Below are 22,376 nucleotides of genomic sequence, written 5' to 3'. Positions count from 1 at the left end.
TTTTTATATAACCTAACAAACATGAATTTATTCTTTTTATAATTTTTAATACCTTTTAACATGTATTTTTATTCAATATATCCACGTATATTGCATGGAGATATTTAAATATTATAAAAAAAATAAAATTTAGATATATTTTAAATTAAATTAAAAGTTAAAAGTGTTTAAATATTAAAAATAATAAAGTTTAAATATCTATTAAGTTGGACCAAAACTTTAAAAATTAAATTGACTAATCAATACAAGTTCAGACGTATAAATATGTATTTAGTCTAAAAAATAAAATAAATTTACAAACATAAATATCAATTAATTTTAATTCAATAATATCGAATCTTCTCCAGAACCGTAAAATCACGAATAAAACTATAATTAAGACAAGTAAATAACCCATATATCATCTAATAAGAAAAGAAAATAATATGTCTAATTAACCCAGAAAGAGGTAAACAAGAAAAATCCCCCCAAAAAAATGAAAAGGGCGAGGTGATAAGAGAAAGCAATGTGGTAAGGGGGAGGGGGGGGGGGGGGGGGGAGAGGGGGAGGGAGGGAGGGAGGGAGAGGGGCATGATATTACTGCAGAAGGGATAGGTGTCCATATAATGTGGAAGGGAAAATGGACTTGTACCTGGTTTTGTTAAGAGGGTACACAGTGCCTCGCTGTCTAGCATGTGAAGAAGTTGTGGCTTTCTTCAATTCTCTTTCTCTTTCTCTTTCTCTCTTTACATGCATCCACTACTACTACTGCTACTGCTATAACCAAAACCCAACTGGCATTTTTTTGATACATTCCCATAGATAGCCTGAATTAGGAGAGTGAAGACAAAATTACTCTAGGATTCGACCTTGATTCTCTTTGGTTTTTTCCCCCACACACCCTCTCCACACTTCTAAGTTTTCTACTATACTATCTATCCCTTTACCTTATTGCCTTCTTCTTCTTTTTTATTTTTATTTTTCTTGGTTTAAAAAGGACCCAAAAACACAACTCTGAGCAGCATATAATTGCCTTTTGCCTCCTTTCTCTTTTTATTTTCTTTGATAAAGAGAGGCTCATTTCTTCATAACCACAAAGAGCACTTCAGTTCAGAAGATTAGAAATGAATGCATTTGCTTCATCAGAATGCAGTAGCGGATGCGAATCTGGTTGGACTCTTTACTTAGAACAATCTTATCTTTCTCCCACTGCTGCTGTTGCAAAAAGAGGTAAAAATCACAGTAAGCATAATGTTAATAGACAGAATGCTAAAGAAGAAAGTGAAGAGCAAGAACAAGAACATGATGAAGAAGACTTGTCAATGGTGTCTGATGCATCTTCAGGACCTCCACATTTCAATGAAGATGAAAGTTACTTCAACTATGATAATGGGTGTTCTTATCCTGCATTTAAAGATGCTACTGCACCGGTCAACAATGGTGGTAAGCACAAAAGGCAAAAAGAACGTACAGAACGCGGCAAAGAGCATCATCAAGAACTACCCAATTCCTTTCTTGATGATACTGCTAGCTCTCCTGCATTTAACTTATCCAAGGTTAATTAGTTCATTTCATGATCCTCTTATTCGTACTCTAATTAGTGAGACTAACCTTCTTTATTCCTTTTCCTAATGGGTTATTGACATTAATTAATTACATGGCAGAATAATTTTTCTGTTGCCAACCATAATCAAGCTTCAATGGAGAGTATGCTGGATTATTCGCAAGGTTTCTCTGCTACTCATTTTCAGGTACTTGGCTTAAAATTTCATAGACTTTCAGACCTCTCTTTTATAACATTTTAGCCTGTTTTCTTTTGATGGACTGTTCAATATCAAGCTCTACTTTATTTTGCAGGAGAGATCTGCATATCAAGATCATTTTGGTTATGTACAGCCTCCTCTATCAGGAAACCAACTTCACAAGAACCAGTTAAGCATTCTCCAATTTTCATTACAACTTTAAACATATGCAATCTTGAGTCCAATATTTTGCAAGATATAAATATATTTATACATAAACTGAGTGAAAGATTTTATTATTTGCAGATGGTTTTAAGGAAAGAGAAAGAAGATATACAGAAAATGTGATTAGCATCAACTTCCTGCCATTGCAATTGTTGCCATTGAAGTTGCTCTACAAGAGATGCATGGTGCTGGCTAGAGGATTAATTATCAGAAGTATTTTCTTTTAAAAAAGGAAAAAGAAAAAAAAAAAAAGATCTCATAAAGATCTTGTTCTTTCTTTCTTTCATTTCTTTTTTCTTTTAGTTTTGCTTATCCTGTGAGAATGCAATGGGGAAGCAACCCGAGAGCAAAAGTTGGAAATAAAATTCTTGTTCTCAAAAATTGATTTCTCTTGTTAAAGAATTTTGGGTACAAATTGGCTATATCTTTTAGACAGCCTCTGCGGATTTTGCTCATCTTTGTTAAGCTTAGTAGAAAATAAAGAATTAAATAAATGAAAGAGACTGAAAACAAGGATTCTTCAACACTAAGCACTAAATTGAATTGCAAGAAATGAAAACCTTATATAGTACAATATTGTTTCCTGCTATGGATATTTATGGAAAAACCTGTATGAAAGTTTCAGAGATTTTGCTTTTAGGACATGGATGCTTTTATGATATATGTATATCAAATGTAACATTGTGGTCCACTCTATGTATCCCAAACTCTTCCTATTTGTTTGACATCTTATTTTTTATGACAATAATTATAAACTTTTTTCCCTGTTTTGGCCATATCCTTTCCTTCTCAGTTTGTAGTATCCAATTCAAATGATCCTACACTATCACGCTTGTCACAGTCAATCATGCCAACATAAAACTTGTCAATTCCAACACCCATTAACCATTTTAATAATTTCCCACACCCTGCTCCCTCCTTAATGGATGGAAAATCAGGTTTAACAGAAAAGATATTAGTCTCCAATAAAGTCTTAAAACTTGCCAACTACCCAAAATCAAAGAATTCAAGATATGATGCCAGCCAGCCTTATCACCAATAGCATGCAAAAGAAGAAATTAAGCAAGAAAATCAAGAAACCTAAACCAATATTGATTAGTTTAAGAGAGAAAAGGATAGCCATCATTGACTGATTAATCATGCATGAAAATGCTATCTGATAATATTTCAAAGAAAGAATTTTCACAAATTTGAAACAATAAGAACTGCTGGTTTGGTAATTCACTAATTCTTTAATCCATAACACTCTAGTACTTGTCAACAAGAGAAAGGACAAAAAAGTACTGCAGATACCTAACTTTGGAGGCTATCCTACTAGGATATGATCCAAATAAAAAAATTTCCAAATCTGATTAGGTGAGAAATTTTAATTCTTTTTCCAAATCTATAAAGAAAAATATACCCAATTCCTGCTAATGGGTATTGATTGAAAGAGTAGACTAATTACAATAAGGACAATGCCTCCATATCCATTATTTATACTGATAAAAAAACTGTAACTCAAAGTTTTGGCTTAATACAGACATGAAAAGGATTTGAGACAAGATGATGGGGAGTGTAAATGGGTTGAGATGGGTATAGTCAGATAACTTCAGAGATGAGAAGTGAGATATAGAGAAATGACAAACTCAATGTTGGAATATTTCATATGCATTTCCATGACCCTTTTTGAAAGTCTAGTAGATCCTGCCTCAGATCTTCCTGACCCAATGGAACATGCCTCTTTTTGTTTATTGTTTATGCTCTTTTATCTAATTTGGAAGGATCTCTAATCTTTTTAAAAGCATTTTATGCAGATTTATATATATTATGTCATTTTCTATTCTGCTCTCTCCAAGCCTGCCTGTCTGCTTTGCAGCTGTCATTGAACTTGGTGACATGCACAATTATATGTCCTTTCTTCCCACTTGATATATTTCTTTAATCATTTTCAACAATTATATACTTATATGATTTGGACTCCACCATAAGAGGTTAACAGGGAAAAGAAGAAGAAGAAGAAGAAGAAGAAGAAGATATCATCACTAGAGAATTTAGGATGTCAAAGTTCTGAGCTATGCCCACATGTTTTTTTTTTTTTTTTTTTCTTTCATTTTCTTTTTAAATAAAAAATCAACATATATAACTCTATCAGGTTGATAAAAGAATAATATAATAAAAGAGGCAAAAGACAAAAGAAGCATATACCTAAATTAATAAACAAATACATTATATATTTAGGGGTTTTTTTTTATATAATAATAATAATTTGCCTTACTGCAATGAATCAAATTGGATAAGGAAAGGAAAGTAATTAAGCATGGGAAAATACATCTATTGTTCTTCCAACCACCACCAAAACAAAACCTTCAATCCTCCTGTAACAATACAGCAAGGAAAAGGAATGGGTTTTGTCTCTATACATATTAGCAAATTTCCATTCCTGTCTCTGTCTCTTCCAATGTCTTTTTAACTGCAAGTGTTCCCATTTCTCATGACATTAGTCTTCTTGTCTCTTATCACTTTCTGCCATGCCATGCATCGAAAGAGAGCTCTGCATTTGTGTTATAAATTGGCTACCATGCATGAATACTGCTATTCATCCCTCAAATAAAAAACAAAATAAAAAAAAAAAAATCTAAGAAATCAAACATATATATATATATATATAAATCCCCACTCTTGTTTTACTTGGTGTAATTTAGTTAATTTGATGTTTATTTTGTTAGTTTAACAACTTATATAATCTATTTTCATGCAGTTTATGCAAAAGAAAATTATCAAAATGAAAATATTAATAATATCATTAAAAATACGAATTTATTTAATTACTTTCTAGTGGCTAAGAATCACAACCACATCTTTAATGCGAACATGTGCGCAACACATATGTTATAAGTATAAAATAAAATAAAATAAAATAATTAAATGTTTTCGTAAATAATTGCTGATTTTATGAAATGGCAAGAACAGATGTCTAACACATATGTCCCGACATCACCTCTTATATATTTTAAAATGTTTTCTTATTCTTTTTTTTTTCTATTTTTGGAACATGACAAAGAAATTACGAAGACACTTATGAGATTAATATCTAAAGATGTTTTTCTTATCTAATTAGCCTATAATTATTATATTATGACTATTAGATCCAATTTATGACAAAATCAGATTTGAGATAGTTTATTGGTTATCTCTTTTTAATTGTAAAATACATTTAATGTTCCCATTTGTTTTAAAAGTAAATGAAACTTGGATTATTTTGAAGACTAGCCACTCAATCAATTGTATCAAAATAAAGCTTAATTTATATTAAGATATTAATAATTAAATGATAATTGGGTCTAATTGGGCAATACATAATTGGGTCAGATCGTTTCTAAAATTATTAATCAAGCAAGGGAATAAGACAAATAAAAATAATAATAATAGGTTGATTTTTAGACAATGAACGGTGCAAATTTCTTATTATTCCATCCTATAATCAATACTATAGGTTCAGGAACATGCATTTATATTAAATAAAAAGATATTGACTATATAAATGCTTGCCCCTAGAGTTCCCTACCCAAAAACAGACACAAATTTAAGGTTGAAAAGAAGGTAATAAATTGCAAAGCAAAGGCATTATTATTAATATATGACGTATGAAGTTTTTAAGGATAAATCAGAAGAGAAAAAGAAAGAAGGCTCCATAAATATGATCACAGAAACCAAGAGAAGAGGACAATTTTCCAATCTCAAGGACTAATGAGTGATCATCATTGAGTTGGCACCTTTTCCTTCACATGTTATGTCAACCCCACAATTAACCCACATTATTACAATACCCATGAAAATATTAAATTATTTATGTAATATACCTAGCTAATTACACACTTATATAATATAAATAGTATATGATATAAACAATAACATTATATTAACTAATAAATATATATATATATTTTCAATTAGTTTTACATTAAGAAAAATTAATTAATCTTCTTTAGATCCTTTTATAGTAACTATATTAATTATCATTTGTCTTTCTTATATTTATTCACACATTTTTCAACCATATGATAAAGTTATTCTCATATATATAACTTAAAATGCAGACGAAGTAGCTAGAACATAACTTAGGAGAGGACAAAATTCTCATGCACAATTATTGTCTACTATTTGTCTAATTCTGCAAAAAATTAAAAATTATTTATTTATCTACTATTAGATTAAAAGTAGCCATTTCTTCCATATGATTCTTCATCAAATGATAAATTTGACTAATATATAATATATTAATTATAATAATAAAAGAAACATTTTGGCAATAAGTAATTTGGGTGCCTATCACTAATGTTTTTGGACAAAGAAGAAGCTATCCTTATTATACAATAAATAAATATTTTTGGACTCACTATAACAATATTTTTCCTTGGTTAAATAGGCCAGACAGCAGCCTATATCATATAGACTTATTATTATTATTATTATTATTATTTTAATTATGCATTAATTTTTAGGAGAATTTTTATTTGAGCCCCAAAAACTTTGACATTTATTGTCTTTGTAGAGTATTTTATGAGTTGGGTTTTTAGGCTTATGAACAAACATGTGTACAAATTTAATTAATTGATTAAAGTTTAATGACATTTGACAAAAAGATGTGATATTTTATAACGAAGCTTTTGTCTTTCATGGTCAAATAAAATAAAACGTGCTTGAAAATAAATATTATATTAGACAAAGACACACATCAAATGTACCTTAGATTTCTTAATTACTACTTTTTATTTTCTAATTTTTCTCTTCTGTTTTGTGCTATTGAATCTATTTATTTATGTTCATTTTATTGGTGAATGGAGATGGAAATGTATTAAAAAAAAAAACTATTTTGTACCTTATGGGATAAGGACATGGCCTCCTCATCCCTTCAGCCCATTACCCATGACCCATTTCCTTTATATATATATATATATATATATATATATATATATATATATATATATATATATATATATATATATATATATATATATTTTCATGATATTAACATCATTCATTTTTCTGTCAAATAAATAATAATAATTATTCAATTCCCATCTCATAATTTTAAGGTTCCTACTAGTTATCTATTTACTTAACTCTCACTAAATTAGTGATAAACTTTCATTAATCTTCACAGAGACTAAACTTTCATTAATCTTCACAGAGAATGAGCAGGGAGACACGAACTCGAGATTTTTTTTAATTTTTAAAAAATAAAAATATTAATCTGATCACTCTTTTATGATGTATTTTTTTAATCTATTTGCGTTATTAAGACTAATGATACTAATTAATTATGTAGAAAAGATGACTCTCTCAATCTCTCTCTCTTTTCTTTCTGGCTGTCATTGATTTCTTTAAAGTCACCAAGAGCTCCCTTTCCACATAATTTTCCGTTTAATTATTGGTTCATTTAGAGAAAAATAAACGATTTTCCTGCATACGTGGGTGATTTTATGTATTTATTAATCTATATTAGTCAACTCTTATGATTAGTGATACCATTTCTAGAAAAGCTTGAAGATTTATGTATCAGTCTGTAGAACAGATATATTTTGTGATTAACATTTTTTGTAACCATGACTTTGCCTTTATAGTTATTTTCTTAATCTATATTGTGAAAGTAATGAAATATCAGTATTGTTCCAAAAAGAAAAATAAATAAATATTTACAGTTTGCAGGCATAAGATTTATATAGACTTTGATATATATAAATAATTTCATCACACTGCAAGGAATTTATTTATTAGTGGATAATTTACATATGATAGGAAGACATATGCTCTATTTACTTCAATTAGTTGTATGTAAGAATTTCTTTTACATCCTAACCTCGTCTACATATCACAACAAATAGGAAAATAATATATATATATATAAAGAATTTATATTTTAGTATTGGATGATTAACACATATTTTGTTATTTAAAAGTAATTAAGAATATGTTAATTATTTATTAATTTAGTGTATAGCGAGGATATACATCAAAATTAGACAAAAAAAAATTTTAAATTAAATTATGAACTTTATATTTTTAATAATTTTATCCAATTGTCTTAAAATTTTACTATAAATATCTATGTTTCTAATTTTTTAAAATTTTATAGTAAGAAAGATGACGTAGTAAGTCGACTGTGCTTATTAAAATAAGAATAATTGTAAATCAGCAAGAATAGTTTATGATTTTAAGAATACAATCATTAAAGATCTTACATATGTATATCTTTTTACATATTTTATATTTAAACACAACAAATTTCATACCAATTCACTAATTTTTCTTTTAGTAAGCAGAATTGACTTGTCACTCTATTTTACTCATTGTAAATTTTTAAAAATTGTTACTAAAAAATATTTTTAAAAATAATTTAGAAGCATGTATATTTATTTAAAATTTTAAAATAATTAAATAAAATTATTAAAAAATAAAATTTAAAATTTAATTAATAATTAAGCCAATTCTCATTGAACCTAAAAGAACAAAACTTACAATTCAGCCTCAATCTTACATATCATGAAAATCAATTAAATATAAAAGGAACATTAATAAACAATTGCAAATTTAAAGTTAAATTATGCAGTTTTTAAAATTAAAAAAAAAAAAAAAAGGTTAGAAAAAAGGAGAGAAATTCCAGAAGTCCAAAATTTTTATGTGTAAAAGATAACAACATAGATAATGGGTGATAAAAATTGTACAACAACTTAAAAAGATCAAGTTGAATATATATATATAAGACAACTTATTTGTTGTTCTTTAGCCAATCAAGAATACCCTTCTCAGATTCTGACAGGTCTTGCTCTTTCTTCCCTCTTAAACCTCCTTCTACAAGGTCAAAGTAATCCTTGTAATTGCGCTTGTAATAGCTATCCAATCTCTTAAAGATTAAGGCGAAAGAAAATGAAAAAGAACATATATTATTGATGGGACATGCTAAATCACAAGCTAATATAGTTCTAAAAAATGTAGATAAAAATTGGACAAAATATTTTGAAATTCAAAGTAAATACCCATACAAGAAATTTAGTTGGCTATGCCTTAAACCAACAATAAGGTGATACAAAACTGTATTTAAAAATGGGGCACATGTCAGGATCCAATTCTCATAATCAATATTTGTATAAAGTCATCTCCCTTGAAGCTAAGGAAAGAAAGAAAAAAAAGGAAATAGGAAAATTTAGTACTGACATCTAATATCATACCTCCTTATCATTTTTGGTCCTGTTTTCCTCTGATTTCTTCAAATATTCTGATATTAAAGAAACACAGAATGAGATGAGGAAAAGAAAAAAGAAAAAAAGAACACTCACACAATAAGATATATACATAATTAAGCAGTAGGCATTGATTAATGTATACTTACTTTTAAGAAGTTCAGTTTTTGAGTCATTGACAGGATAAGCAGCAACTAAAGCAGATAAAAGAATTCCTCTTCTTCCAAAGATGGGAAAAGCTGTTGTTGCTGAACCTGAAGTTGGTGATGATTTCTTACTAGCTTCTCTTCTTTGAACTGAATGAACATTTGATGAAGCAAATTTGTTGACTGTAACTGTAAGTGCCATTAATACACTTTGAGATATTGAACTCATTTCTTAACCATTAACACTATACACTCTCTCTTTCTTGCTCATCCACAGCCACTGGTTTTGGTTTTTCCTTTTTTTTTTTTTTTTTTTTCTTTTTGAGCTTATAGATGATGGGATTTGATGGGTTTATCCTCTTTTTACTTCAGTCCAAAATACACTTTTGTTCTTTTAGAAAAGCAAAGGAAATGTGCAAACCTGGTCATTCTTGGGCTTAGAACCCAAGCCCAGATCATGACAGTTGACACATCAGATTAAGGCCTTTTCTAGTTCTCACTCTTTAATATATGAATGATGAGTGTACAAGGGACTGGTTTAGGGGGGTACTGGCTCACAGAAACATATCATTGAAGAAGAATTAGGAATATTCAATCACCAAGCCATGCCTAATAACTAGAGCATAATTAATGGAGCAGGCAAATTCTATTCATACTCACAATCATATATTATTTGCTGTACTGCAAAGCTATTACAGTGGGAGACTATATTCCCAAATACACCATGATTGTCTTTCTGGTGTATCAGAATCTTAAGCACTATACAGTGGATAGCTCCCCTGAGATTCAAGCATGGTGCAAACTTGAAACCACTAGGGAAAATACCAAGCCTTTACAATTGGATGTGTATAGAAAGTTGCAACTCACAATATATCAAATAATAGCCCCTCAAATTGAATGCCGCCTTATACACAGCAGGCCCCTCGGTTATGCTAATGTCCTCAATTATTCTAGCAAGCGCTTTTGTTTGCACCAGGCAATAGCAACTACATACAGGAATACGCTCCCAGCACAGCTGCCCCCAACAGTCCATAGAAACTTTTGCATCCCTGTTTCCATCTGTTCATTGAACAACTCAATGCTGATATTCATGCCAAAAATACCGGCAACAACGACGCAACAGCTGATCACTAGGGTTGCTGTTGTCAACATGACCCCCATTTGCAGGAGATGATTCTGTTTATCATCCAGCATTATGTTGATGTAATCCTCCGTGTCATCAACATACTCCCTCAGCTTTCAAGATTCCATCAGAAGACATAAAACAACAGGGTTGAATAAGTTATAATCCAACCTCAGAAAATTGGTTACAATAATAGAAATGCATTAATAACATAGTTCAACATTGTATTTCCACACATGCACACCGTAGTATTTCTAGCGCATTTTTTCAGACAGTAAAAGAACATCTGTGCGCAAACAGGCAGTTATGAACTTGGAATGCATAAAAACAGACAGTATTCACATGCCTTGCGACCTTAACATCTTTGCAGGTAACATTCGTAATCAAAACTTTTGCTGATACCAAAAATAAAAAAGAGTTGGAATTTTAAGTTGCATTACTGTGGATAGTTTATTCAGGGTGCCGTCAATTTGCACAAAGTAAGCCTCCAAGAGCATTTCCAGTTCTTCTACATCAAGGTGCTTGCTTATGGCACTACGAGTGGTGCTGGTATGCGTCCCATGGCTATCCCTGTGAAGCAGGTTAGAAGCACCAAACAGATGATCGTGTGTGTTGCTAGCATTGTGAATATCACCCTCAAAGCTAGTAGAAGCCCCATGAGCTTCCAATGGGACTTCAGCAGGGATCCTAATGCAACAAAATGAGATATTTTCAGTGAAAAGATAGCATAACAAAGACCTGGAGAAATGTAAGTCTAATCAAGGGATGATGCTATAACTAGATACCTGTCATCCAAATCCGTTTGATCGTATTCGTCATCCATGTTCTCATTTAAAGAGGATGCGGAAGAATTTTCCAGGTTTTGAACCAACTTTTCTGTCAGATACATCTCAGCCATATCCTCATCATCATCCAACAAGTGCTCCAACTCATCCCGAACCTAGAAATGAATATTAGAACACAATAATGTAAAAGGAGATAAAACCATTTAATTGGAGCATGAGGCATTAAAAATCTTCCAGTAATGAGTTTACCGCTCATAACAGCCCATCATAGTACAACATTATAAGTGAACAATTACACACCAACCTTTTGAACACGACCAGTTATTGCAACCAAACGACTTTTGATTTGCCGAACACGTTCTAAATTGAGAGTACTGATTTTTGAAGTCAGTTTATCCAGTGCTGGATGAGCCTCTTGCTCCAGTGTTTTTGCCTGGTTACACAATGTAAAACAAAAGAAACAATGAGAGAAGAAACATTGCCAGAGAAGCTATGAATACACCAAAAAGCTGTGAAACTCACTTCATTTTCTAAGCAACCGCAAGCAGCTTCAAGGCATGCCTCTAGAGCAACAAATTCAAATGGAAGAACATTTGACCCATCCCGATACTCAAGATCTGGTTTCCCATCTACCTTACCTCCCTCATTACGGTCCTCAAAGGCCCCTGTAAAGTTTTTAGTACTTGCTCTTAGCTGTGGCTCTTCAGGGTCAAACGAAGGTGTCCAATTTGCATCATTATTATTGCCCTCCTATAAAGATAAGGCAAAAATTACAAAGAGAAAAGAACATATTGATTAGGAACGCATGTGAGGTTGACGAGACAGCCAATAGGCTAATTACATCAAATTTAAAAAGGAAAAAGAATAAACAAAAGAAAAAACAAAGAATACTTCCAAATCCAAATTTTGTATAATAACAGAGCACAAAACAAAAGGAGCTTGAAGATTTGAGAGACAATGACCCAAAAGAAATGAAAAGGGTGGCTGACTAGGCCAACCAACAAAAGCCAATTCACTTATGTGGCCTTGTCATTATAAAATTGATACTAGGTGTTCATCTGGTTCAGTTTCTACTTGGGGTTTATCTCACTAATCCTGAGTTCTTTCAATTGACTTTAGCTGAATATTCTAAATCCAACAGAAACGGTCTAGTCCAATTTATTGTCTGACTTGTTTTCACTAACCCCCTGTGTTAAATAATCCATCTTGATATCAATAAAAAATGTACACATCAACTTGATCTAGCAAGCTAAAGACTAGTTCTTTGAAAAACTTCAAGTTTCACTATTCTAACCTCTACACATGCTCAGTATACAAATCATTCTTGAAATTGAAAAATAAAAAGAATCACCAAAACTTCATCCTCAACACTACAAATTCTTCAAGAAAACAACTCAACCTAAAAGTTCAAATTCATAGGTAAGAAAAACAAAAATTTAATCTCAAACCTGAGCTTTAGTAGCATTATAATGACAAGAAAGCCTTCTTTGCAACTCATCAACAAAAGGAATAACAGAAGGGTCTTTAGAATTCAATAAAAGAACTTCTTGGGAAGTAATTATAGCTTTAATATGTTCCAAATTAATAACAATTGCTCTCTCTCTACCCAAGACCGTGGATGGGTATGATAATTGCGGATCAAGGATGCGAAGATCACGGGCGGGTAACCCAGTTCGACGCATAATAGCATGTTTACCAGCTTCTATTATCTGGGTTTGGCCTCTTGAGTCTAGGAGAAGCCAGGCTCGAACTCCGGTTCCCTTTTTGCGAGTTATAGGGAGGACGGCTGTGGTGGTGGTCTGGGTGGGTCGGATTAACGGGTCGGAGTCTTCATCGGGTCTCGGTATAAGAGGCGGAGGGTAAGATCTCATTGTGTGGTCGGAGTTTTAGATTTTTGGTGGTAGAGTGGAATGCGGTCGAAGGAAAGTGGCGATTAACGGTACGGAGCTGTTATATTATTTTTTTTTTCTTTTTTGGTGGCAAATTGATTCGAGTTCTCTTTTTAATCCGAATCTAAAAAGTGAAAACATATGGAGTGGTTATATATTATTTATTTATTTATTTATTTTTTCAAAGGTGGTTTTCTTTTTTATTTCATTAATTGAAGAAAAGAAAAGAGTGGTTATATATTATCTATATTTTAAACTCCTGAATTAAATCATTAAAATTAAACACATACTTTAAACTCTTTGTAATAGTTATTTGTCAATTATTATTAATAACAACTAAATGTAATTAGCTCATAATTATATTATATTATATCATAAAAAAAACATTTTAGTATTTTGTTCCCTTAATTTTCAACTATCATATTAACTTGCATGATAATTTACGTGAATCAAAACAAACAAATGGATTTTTATTATTGTAATGTTTAATGTGACACTAGCTTTCAATAAATGGTAAATTAAAATCTAAAGTAACTCTATTAATACTCTAAGAATCACAAATTTCACAGAAATAAATTATGAATACTAAGTGCTAGCATAAAAATTTAAGTCTCTTGCTCCAAATTTCACAAATTTTTATTTTATATATATAGACTAATATTAGAGTAGGATGAAGCAGAAACTTAGGCAATCAAGGGAGCTATTTTTGAAAGAGACTTGACTGAGTTGGTAGCAGCCAGCATTCAGAAAGCAGTCAGGGCATAGCAGAGTGGGAAATTGACGCAATTCTTGATGATATATTAGAAATCTTAAGCAAAATCAAACATTTTTCCTCAAAAATAACAAGATCTGCAAACATGGTAGCCGAGTGGCTAGCAATGGAGAACAATTCTCTATCCTGCCCAAACAATTGGGTTAGCAACCGTCTACCGTGTCTTAACATCTATTTTGCTTTGATGTATTTTGCTTAGACCTGTTCATAGGCTTGGATATTCGCCTGATCCGTCCTTTTTGGACCGGCTTGGATAAATTATTTTTAATACAAATTTGGTCCAGCCCGAACCCGACAAAAAGCCCGAATTATTATAGATGGATTTAAAATTTTATATAAAAATCCAAACCCGTCGCGATGTCTAGTATAGTTACTAAAAATAACTTTAAAATAAATATATAGTACTCATAGCACTTAAACCTAATCAAATGCTTTATACCACTTAACTAGCTACTATTTCTATTTATAGTTTTATGAAAAAAGTATATTTATGAAAAGTGTTTTATACTCTGTTACGGTTAGTGGTAGTATATTACTTTTTTAAAATTTTAAATTAAAATTTCATTTACAGATTTAATAGTCGGCTGTATCGAACCAGACTGGACCTTTTAAAGAATTTAGAGCTTGGGTTTGAATAGAAGAATATTAAAAAATCTTCAGCTTGAGCAGACCCGCGCTTGTTCAAAAATAGTCAAGCCCCATCAGGCCCAATCCGAGTCCGCCCAGGCCCGGCCATAAACAAGTCTAATTTTGCTTTAAATGAATCTTCTCAGTCTAAAGAAACAGTCTTTTTTAGTACATGAGAATCTTGAGCACTATACAATGGGGGAATAGTTTTCCTCAGAATCCAACATGGTGCAAACTTGAAATCACTAGATGAACTACCAACCCTTTAAAATTAGGATGCGTATAAAAAGTTGCAAGTCATAATATCAGACAATAGCAGCTCAAATTTAATGCCGCCTCGTAGAGGCCCTTCGGTGATGCTAACAATCCCCTCAACTATTCTAGCAAGCGCTTGTGCTTGCACCAGGCAATAGCAACAACATACAGGAATAAGCTCCCAGCACAGCTGCCCCCAACAGTCCATAGAAACTTTGGCATCCCCGTTTCCACCGCTTCTTTAAACAACTCAATCTTGATGTTCATGCCAAAAATACCAGCAACAACGATACCAAAACTGATAATTAGGGTTGCTGTTGTCAACATGACCCCCATTTGCAGGAGATGATTCTGTTTATCATCCAGCATTATGTTGATGTAATCCTCAGTGTCGTCGACATACTCCCTCAGCTTTCAAGGTTCCATCAGAAACATAAAAGAATGATGATTAAGTTATACTCCGTCCACAAAGAAAATTGGTTATTGAATTTCTACACACACATCATGTTTCTAGAACATCTTTTCCAGACAGTAAAAAGAGGTGCACAAAAAAGGCAGTTATGAACTTTGAAAGCAAAAGATATCCTACATTTAACCCAGGCATTTTTGCTCCATTGGATGTAATGTTTAGGTTTCTATACAGAGAAATGCTTAAAACCACATCATGAAATTTTATCCATTACTTCCTCTCCAGAATCATTACAAGAGGACTTAAGGGGAAAGATTTACATGCCATGTATAACATGTAGTACTTGCAACATAATAAAACTTTCATAAACAAAACTTTCACTGATTAGAAAGAAAAAACAAAATATTAGAAGAAACGAGCAGGAAATATAAGTTGCATACTGTGGATAGTTTATTCAGGGTGCCGTCAATTTGCACAAAGTAAGCCTCCAAGAGCATTTCCAGTTCTTCAACATCAAGGTGCTTGCTTATGGCACTTTGAGTGGTACTGCTACGCGTCCCATGGCTATCCCTGTGAAGCAGGTTAGCAGCACCAAAAATATTTTGTGCGTTGCTAGCATTGTGAATATCACCCTCAAAGCTAGTAGAAGCCCCATGAGCTTCCAGTGGGACCTCAGCAGGAATCCTGATGCAACAAAATGAGAAATTTTCAGTGAAAGATAGCATAACAAAGACCTGGAGAAAAATTAGTCTAATCAAGGAAGATGCAATTATTAGACACCTCTCATCGAAGTCATCTTGTACGTATTCGTCATCCATGTCATCTCTCTCATTTAAAGATGACGTGCATGAATTTTCTAGGTGTTGAGTCGACTTTTCTGTTAGATACATCTCAGCCATATCCTCATCATCATCCAACAAGTGCTCTAACTCATCCCTAACCTAGAAATGAATAGCAGCACACAAAGCATTGCAATAATGTAAAAGGAGGTAAAACCAAATAATTGGTGCATGTGGCATTAGAAAATTTTCCAATTTCCAAAGATGAGGCTCCTGCTAATAACAGCTACTACATCACTATAGTAAAATAGATGACACAATTAGAAACCAACCTTTTGAACACGGCCAGTTATTGCAACCAAACGACTTTTAATTTGCCGAACACGTTCTAAATTGAGAGTACTGATCTTTGAAGTCAGTTTATCCAATGCTGGATGCGCCTCTTGCTCCAGTGTTTTTGCCTGATTATGCAATGTGAAACAAAAGAAACAATGAGAGAAAAGAAATGTTGCCAGAGACGTTATGAATACACCAAAAGCTGTCAAACTGGGAAAGCTGAATACTCACTTCATTTTCTAAGCAACCGCAAGCAGCCTCAAGGCATGCCTCTAAAGCAACAAATTCAAATGGAAGAACATTTGACCTATCCCGATTCTCAAGACTTGGTCTCCCATCTACCTTACCTGCCTCATTGCCATCCTGATCACATCGAAAGCCCCCTGGAAAGTTCTTATTCCTTGCTTTTGATTGTGGCTCTTCTGGGTTATTCAAAGTTGTCCAATTTGCATCATTACCATTGCCCTCCTATAAATGAAAGGACAAGTCAAATTTCCCATAATAAAAAGGAAAAATGAAAAGAAGAAAAAGGAAAAAAACACAATTGTATACTTCCAAATCGAAACTTTGCATAAGAACAGAGCGCAAAACAAAACCAGCTTGATACTCCGAAAATAAGAATGAAAATGTTGTCTAGTTGTACCAACCAAGAAAAAGCCAATTCACTTATGCGGCCTTGTCCTTAATTAATCTATACAAAGTGTTCATCTGGTTCAGTTTATACCAGGGGTAGATTTCACTAATCCTGAGTCACTCGCCTATAACTGAATACCATATACATGCAAATCCAGTAGAAATGATCTAGTGCAGTTCATAGTCTGACTTATTTTCACTAACCCCTCGAGTTAAATATTCCATCTTAAATTCAATAACAATTACAGATCAACTTAATCTTGCAAGCTAAAGAATATTTCTCTGACAAACTTCAAGTTGTACTATTGACTATTCTAAACTCTTCGCATGCATAGAATACAAATATTTCTCCCAATTGGAAAGTAGAAAGAATCATCACAGACGACATATGTTAAACTGTTCCATTACCCATGGACACTATAAACCTTCAAGAAAACAAATCAACCAAAAAAACTTTAAATTCATTGGTAAGGGACCAAAAATGGGTTTTACTAACTCTTGAACTGTAATTAAATTCTGCAAAAACATATAATCTTTGGCCTGATTTCATTTTTTTTTTTTTTTCAAAATGAATGGTTTTTCTTAAGTTGAAAGAATTGAATTCTACCACACGTCCATAGGCTTTCCAAACACAAGAATTAACTAAACAGTATTCATTTCAATTGAATTCTTTCATTTTTAGACTTTTCAAGCATGCTGAGCAAGGAATAACCTTTTAATCGGAGAAATTCAGACATAAAAAACTTAATAATACATACACACTCCAAAAAAGAATATCTTTTTTTTCTTTTTTTATGAGAATTAAACTTAATACCTTATAAATATACTCGCAAATAAAGCACGCACAAATAAAAATATGTAATCTCTGTGGCGATCAAAATTACGGAAACAAAACATATAAACCACATTAACCAAAACAAGTTCACATCAAAGTTGATCGCACCCCAAAATTAAAAATCCAAACTTTATAAATTAAAAAGAAAAATAAAATTCACAAAACACACATATAAAAAATTTATAAGCTTTTTTTCCTCGTATCACATTAAAAAAATCAATAAAAACTACAAACAAAAACACATAAATGACATCAACACAAACACGCATCAAATTTCACCAAATAAAAAATCCAAACTTTATCTATAAAAAACAAAAGTTTAATCTCAAACCTGAGCTTTAGTAGCATTATAATGACACAAAAGCCTTCTTTGCAACTCATCAACAAAAGGAATAACAGAAGGGTCTTTAGAATTCAACAAAAGAACTTCTTGGGAAGTAATTATAGCTTTAATATGTTCCAAATTAATAACAATTGCTCTTTCTCTACCCAAAACCGTTGATGGGTAAGATAACTGTGGGTCAAGGATCCGAAGATCACGGGCAGGTAACCCGGTTCGACGCATAATAGCATGTTTACCAGCTTCTACTATCTGGGTTTGGCCTGTTGAGTCTAGGAGAAGCCAGGCACGAACACCGATTCCTTTTTTGCGAGTTGTATGGAGAATGGTTGTTGTGGTGGTTTGGGTGGGTCTGATTAATGGGTCGGCGTCTTCATCGGGTTTGGGTGTAAGAGGAGGAGGGTGACAACTCATGGTCTGATCGGAGTTTAAGATTTTTGGGGGGGTACACTGGCTTGTGGTGGAAGGAAGTTGACTAACGGTATGGAGATGTTCGTCTTTTGTTGGGAAGTAGAACTTTGGGAAACGCCAAAATTCGACCTGTTTGGTCAACTTCCCTCACTTTGGGGAAGTAGGGGAGATAGTTAGGTTGGACTTTCTAGTTAAGTTGGACATTCTTAGTAAAGTGAATTTCTAATGACCAATATGCCCTCAACTGTTTTTTCTTTTAAAATTATTTTTAAGCCCAAAATATCATGAATTTTAATCATTGAACAATTATATTTTTTCAAATAATTGATTTATTCTTTTATATAAAAGTATAGTATAAACTAAGATACCAATTTTTAAAATGGTAAAATATTAATTTAAAAATTTTGACGCATTATAGTTAAATAAAGTTAAATTTTTTTTTATGACTAGTCTGTTTAATATTTAAAATTTTAAATTAATTTAATAGATACATGAATTTTACTCTTTTTTAATATCTAAACACCTTTAACTTTCAATTTAATTTAACATTCAACTGAATTTTATTTTTCAGTAATATTTAAACACCTTAGTATAATATATGTGGATATATATTTAATTAAAATATATGTTAAAAAGTGTTAAAATATCATAAAAAAGTAAATTTAAATATTTATTAGATTAAATCGAAAGTTAAAATGTTAAACTATTAAATAACTAAAATTTAGAGGTATAAATATGCATTTGGCCTTGATATATATATCAAATATGATTAAGAAGGGATTGGTTATTAGGTGTTAGAAAAATAGGTTTTTCATAATTTCTTTTTAATGTGTTAGATTAATTTATTACTTTCTACAGAGTACTTAATTTGTTATTTTTATAGATTACCTCTAAAAAAATTAATTTACTTGTTACTTTTAAAAAGCAATTTTCAATTTTTTTTAAAAATATTTTGCCAAGCAGTTTGAAATAAAATCAGTCCCAAATAAGCTACGAGTATTGATTTCATAAAATAATACATGGCAATTCAACTTCCCAGGAAGTAGATAATTTTGAATCACATTAGACTTAAGCCTTAATTTTAATTTAAATAGAATCATTGATTTCAAAAAAGAAAAATTAAATAGAATCATTTATATAAATTCTATAGAAGTTAGCCATCCAACAATTAGAAATTATGCTTTGTTACCTAATTTGCAATAACGATTGAAAATGAGCTGAGCATATTCCTTTAAATCTTTAAATTTAAAATGAAGATGATAATGATCAATATCAGGGGCAGGTTTTCCTTTGCCGTCAGAATAAGCAATGTCATCCCTGCAAATGCAGGATGGCTCCCGATCGAGGGGATGATATTCCGCCTTCAAAGATGCACATCTTGCTCTCAGCAGTTCTATGATTTACCACTATATCAGCCAGACACTTAATACCTTTCCGATGGAAAGCCTGAATCAGTGATTACAGTAATGTTGTTGAGATCATACAGTCTTCCTGGCATGTATCCTGATTCGGCATTTAATTGCAGGTAAATCACTTGTCAAACAAAAATCAGACGTTAATAAAAATACAACATAAACATTTCTATTAAGGTTTCTTGGCTTCAAGCGTTTGTCAAAATTAATCAGTTCCATGTTCTCGTGATTCCAGTAACAAATTAAGAATTTCATTTTTTGAACAAACCACAGGATTTGGAAGTGATAAAAGAATTGCCGAAGAAATACCTTGAGCTGAAGCTAAGTGAGAAGGTGGAGGAATGTTGAAAGACAGACACTTTACCAAGAAAACACAGACAGAAAAGTTGGAATAAGAGGCCTCAGGTCTGTACAGCAGAAAGCTGTACAAACATGTCATCACAGGCCCCAAAAAAGGAAAGAAGAGCAATCTTTCTTCCCTAAGGAAGAAAGACCACTTCAATCCTTCCCAAATAGGAATTAGACATTGTATATGACATAGGCAACCGTTAAAATAGATCAATAGGGAACTGTTGATCATGTAAATATATATAGACAATCTTTGCTATTTTGTAATCTCAGAATTCTGAAATATACAACATTTACTTCATAGATTACTTAAATTTAACATGGTATCAGAGCATGCTTCAAACCTGGGAAACTCAAATCAAAACCAACCTTTCAAAAATTTTCAGAATCCCATCACATGTCTCAAACTGACAATAAGTTAACCAACATAATTCTGAAAGGCAACTAAAATTATTTCGAATAGTCGAAATCCGTGTATATTGGTCTCAGTGGCAGAAGGAAACTTGGGTTCATCACAGGAACCAAACTCAAACCTAGACCAGAAAGGCCAGAGGCCCTAACAGAAGAAGAAATAGAGAAGATGGAAGAGTGGTAAACGATAGACCGCATGGTCATGTCAATGCTCAGCAACACAATGGAGCCCCAAATTCCCAGGCTCTGTATGCTGCTGGAATCATCACAGGCCATTTGGAAAAAATGAAAGGCGCACCAATAAAATTTTGCACATATTTTCAATCTCAAGGAAGAGTTAGCACAAATCACATAAGGCACAAAAATAACTTAGAATATGCAACAAACCCAATAGGAAGAACTGTAAAATTACCTCCTCCAACAACTGACCCAGAAGAAACACAGAAGAGGGCAGAACATGATTTGGTGTACACTTACCTGGGAGGATTGGACTCAAGCTACGAAAGCTTAAGATCACAAATCCTTCTGTCGACAAAGATCCTAAAGATTAACGTTGTAATAGCCAATATTTAGCGAGAAGAAACTCGAAGAAGCTTAATGAATGCTTCTCTCTCTCTCAATGTTACAGAAAATCGAGCGTGCTCCACTCGACCCCTCACCATCCACCAAACAGCCCGACTGAGGGGAGGACCTAGCACGTCGAGCGATATGACCACTGTAAAAAATAGGGTCATCATCGCGATAATTGCTGGCATCTGCATCCTCAGCTGAAGCCAACTCAGGGATGGAAGAAGGGGAACAACGCTGGAGGGACGAAGAGAGGAGAAAAAAAATTTGATTTCGGCGGGATTGTTGGAAGAGAATGAAGAGAAGAAAACCTAATGAAAAGGGAGAAAATGGACCGATATATGCTGGGTCTAAGAGTTATGTAACAACTCGACCCGGACAGACCCGATCCGATCCGACCCGGATTCGCCTCAGCTGACCCGACCCGATCCGAATCTGACCCAGCAACAACCACCATGCACCTCACCTAATTATTGTCCCAAATTCAAGCCCTGGTGCAGCAACAGTCAAATGGGTCAGGTTCGGTATCAAATTCTTCACTAAAAATTGCTAATACATGTCAAGATATAAATAAATGGATTATTGATTCCGGAGCTACTAATCACATGACATGGAATCCAATGAACCTGCAAAATTTTGCTCCCATTGCAGATTCCCAACATGTGACGGTCGCTAATGGAAACAAAGCCAACATTCATGGCCAAGGCATTGCCAAATTATTTAACAAAAATATATAGAATGTCTTGCTTTTACCTGATTTTAAATCAAATCTCCTGTGTGTTGGTAAGATAACTCGTGATTTAAATTGCAATATTATATTCTCACCGTCTTTAGTATAATTTCAGGACCGAATTACAGGAAAGACAATTGGTGAAGGACGATTAGAAAACAGGTTGTATTACCTTAATGACCCAATCGGCCAATGTCTCGTGTTAACAAATCCATTCAATTAAGGCATGTGTTGAAAGACAGACACTTTACCAAAAAAATACAGACAGAAAAGCTGGAAGAAGAGGCCTCAGGTCTGTACAGCAGAAAGCTGTACAAACATGTCATCATAGGCCCCAAAAGAGGGAAGAAGAACAACCTTTCTTCTCTAAGGAAGAAATGCCACTTCAATCCTTCCCAA

The 22,376-nt window shown here is 32.6% G+C and overlaps 4 protein-coding genes across 4 annotated transcripts; 1 reads left to right on the top strand and 3 right to left on the bottom strand.

Moving 5' to 3' along the window:
* Positions 1-556: 556 nt before the first annotated feature.
* On the top strand, positions 557-2,474 carry LOC8273857 (protein SOB FIVE-LIKE 5). Its single transcript, XM_002522099.4, has 4 exons — positions 557-1,535; positions 1,644-1,730; positions 1,837-1,910; positions 2,028-2,474. The coding sequence occupies exons 1-4, from the start codon at positions 1,104-1,106 to the stop codon at positions 2,035-2,037; spliced, it is 603 nt and encodes a 200-aa protein (XP_002522145.2). The 5' UTR covers positions 557-1,103; the 3' UTR covers positions 2,038-2,474.
* A 6,112-nt stretch (positions 2,475-8,586) lies between these two features.
* LOC8273856 lies at positions 8,587-9,794 on the bottom strand. The gene is made up of 3 exons (XM_002522098.3): positions 9,319-9,794; positions 9,158-9,204; positions 8,587-8,832 (listed from the first exon to the last, which is right to left on the bottom strand). Exons 1-3 carry the CDS (start codon positions 9,542-9,544, stop codon positions 8,698-8,700), a joined length of 408 nt encoding a protein of 135 aa, XP_002522144.1. The 5' UTR covers positions 9,545-9,794; the 3' UTR covers positions 8,587-8,697.
* Positions 9,795-9,939: 145 nt separating this feature from the next.
* Positions 9,940-13,409, bottom strand: LOC8273855 (magnesium transporter MRS2-3). The gene is made up of 6 exons (XM_015721128.3): positions 12,672-13,409; positions 11,746-11,973; positions 11,528-11,656; positions 11,224-11,378; positions 10,879-11,125; positions 9,940-10,551 (listed from the first exon to the last, which is right to left on the bottom strand). Exons 1-6 carry the CDS (start codon positions 13,092-13,094, stop codon positions 10,261-10,263), a joined length of 1,473 nt encoding a protein of 490 aa, XP_015576614.1. The 5' UTR covers positions 13,095-13,409; the 3' UTR covers positions 9,940-10,260.
* A 1,250-nt stretch (positions 13,410-14,659) lies between these two features.
* On the bottom strand, positions 14,660-18,696 carry LOC8273854 (magnesium transporter MRS2-3). Its single transcript, XM_015721090.3, has 6 exons — positions 18,090-18,696; positions 16,522-16,758; positions 16,287-16,415; positions 15,956-16,116; positions 15,616-15,859; positions 14,660-15,177 (listed from the first exon to the last, which is right to left on the bottom strand). Exons 1-6 carry the CDS (start codon positions 18,510-18,512, stop codon positions 14,887-14,889), a joined length of 1,485 nt encoding a protein of 494 aa, XP_015576576.1. The 5' UTR covers positions 18,513-18,696; the 3' UTR covers positions 14,660-14,886.
* Positions 18,697-22,376: the final 3,680 nt, after the last annotated feature.

Source organism: Ricinus communis, chromosome 6 (assembly GCF_019578655.1).
Source record: "Ricinus communis isolate WT05 ecotype wild-type chromosome 6, ASM1957865v1, whole genome shotgun sequence".
Taxonomy (NCBI): Eukaryota; Viridiplantae; Streptophyta; class Magnoliopsida; order Malpighiales; family Euphorbiaceae; genus Ricinus; species Ricinus communis.
The sequence above is the reverse complement of the archived record's forward strand: the minus strand, read 5'-3'. Positions and strand labels throughout refer to the sequence as shown.

Bases quoted from the DNA above. Each gene is read 5' to 3' on its own strand.
- LOC8273856 (XM_002522098.3), bottom strand. From the start codon at position 9,544: ATGAGTTCAATATCTCAAAGTGTATTAATGGCACTTACAGTTACAGTC. The intron at 9,205-9,318 runs GTAAGTATACAT...CTTTAATATCAG, and splicing joins AAAAACTGAACTTCTTAAAA to AATATTTGAAGAAATCAGAG. The intron at 8,833-9,157 runs GTATGATATTAG...TTAATCTTTAAG, and splicing joins GGACCAAAAATGATAAGGAG to AGATTGGATAGCTATTACAA.
- LOC8273854 (XM_015721090.3), bottom strand. From the start codon at position 18,512: ATGAGTTGTCACCCTCCTCCTCTTACACCCAAACCCGATGAAGACGCC. The intron at 16,759-18,089 runs GTTTGAGATTAA...TTTCATTTATAG, and splicing joins ATAATGCTACTAAAGCTCAG to GAGGGCAATGGTAATGATGC. The intron at 15,860-15,955 runs GTGTCTAATAAT...TTGTTGCATCAG, and splicing joins CAAGATGACTTCGATGAGAG to GATTCCTGCTGAGGTCCCAC.
- LOC8273857 (XM_002522099.4), top strand. From the start codon at position 1,104: ATGAATGCATTTGCTTCATCAGAATGCAGTAGCGGATGCGAATCTGGT. The intron at 1,536-1,643 runs GTTAATTAGTTC...ATTACATGGCAG, and splicing joins CTGCATTTAACTTATCCAAG to AATAATTTTTCTGTTGCCAA. The intron at 1,731-1,836 runs GTACTTGGCTTA...TTTATTTTGCAG, and splicing joins TCTCTGCTACTCATTTTCAG to GAGAGATCTGCATATCAAGA.
- LOC8273855 (XM_015721128.3), bottom strand. From the start codon at position 13,094: ATGAGATCTTACCCTCCGCCTCTTATACCGAGACCCGATGAAGACTCC. The intron at 11,974-12,671 runs GTTTGAGATTAA...TTATCTTTATAG, and splicing joins ATAATGCTACTAAAGCTCAG to GAGGGCAATAATAATGATGC. The intron at 11,379-11,527 runs GTTGGTGTGTAA...ATTCATTTCTAG, and splicing joins TAACTGGTCGTGTTCAAAAG to GTTCGGGATGAGTTGGAGCA.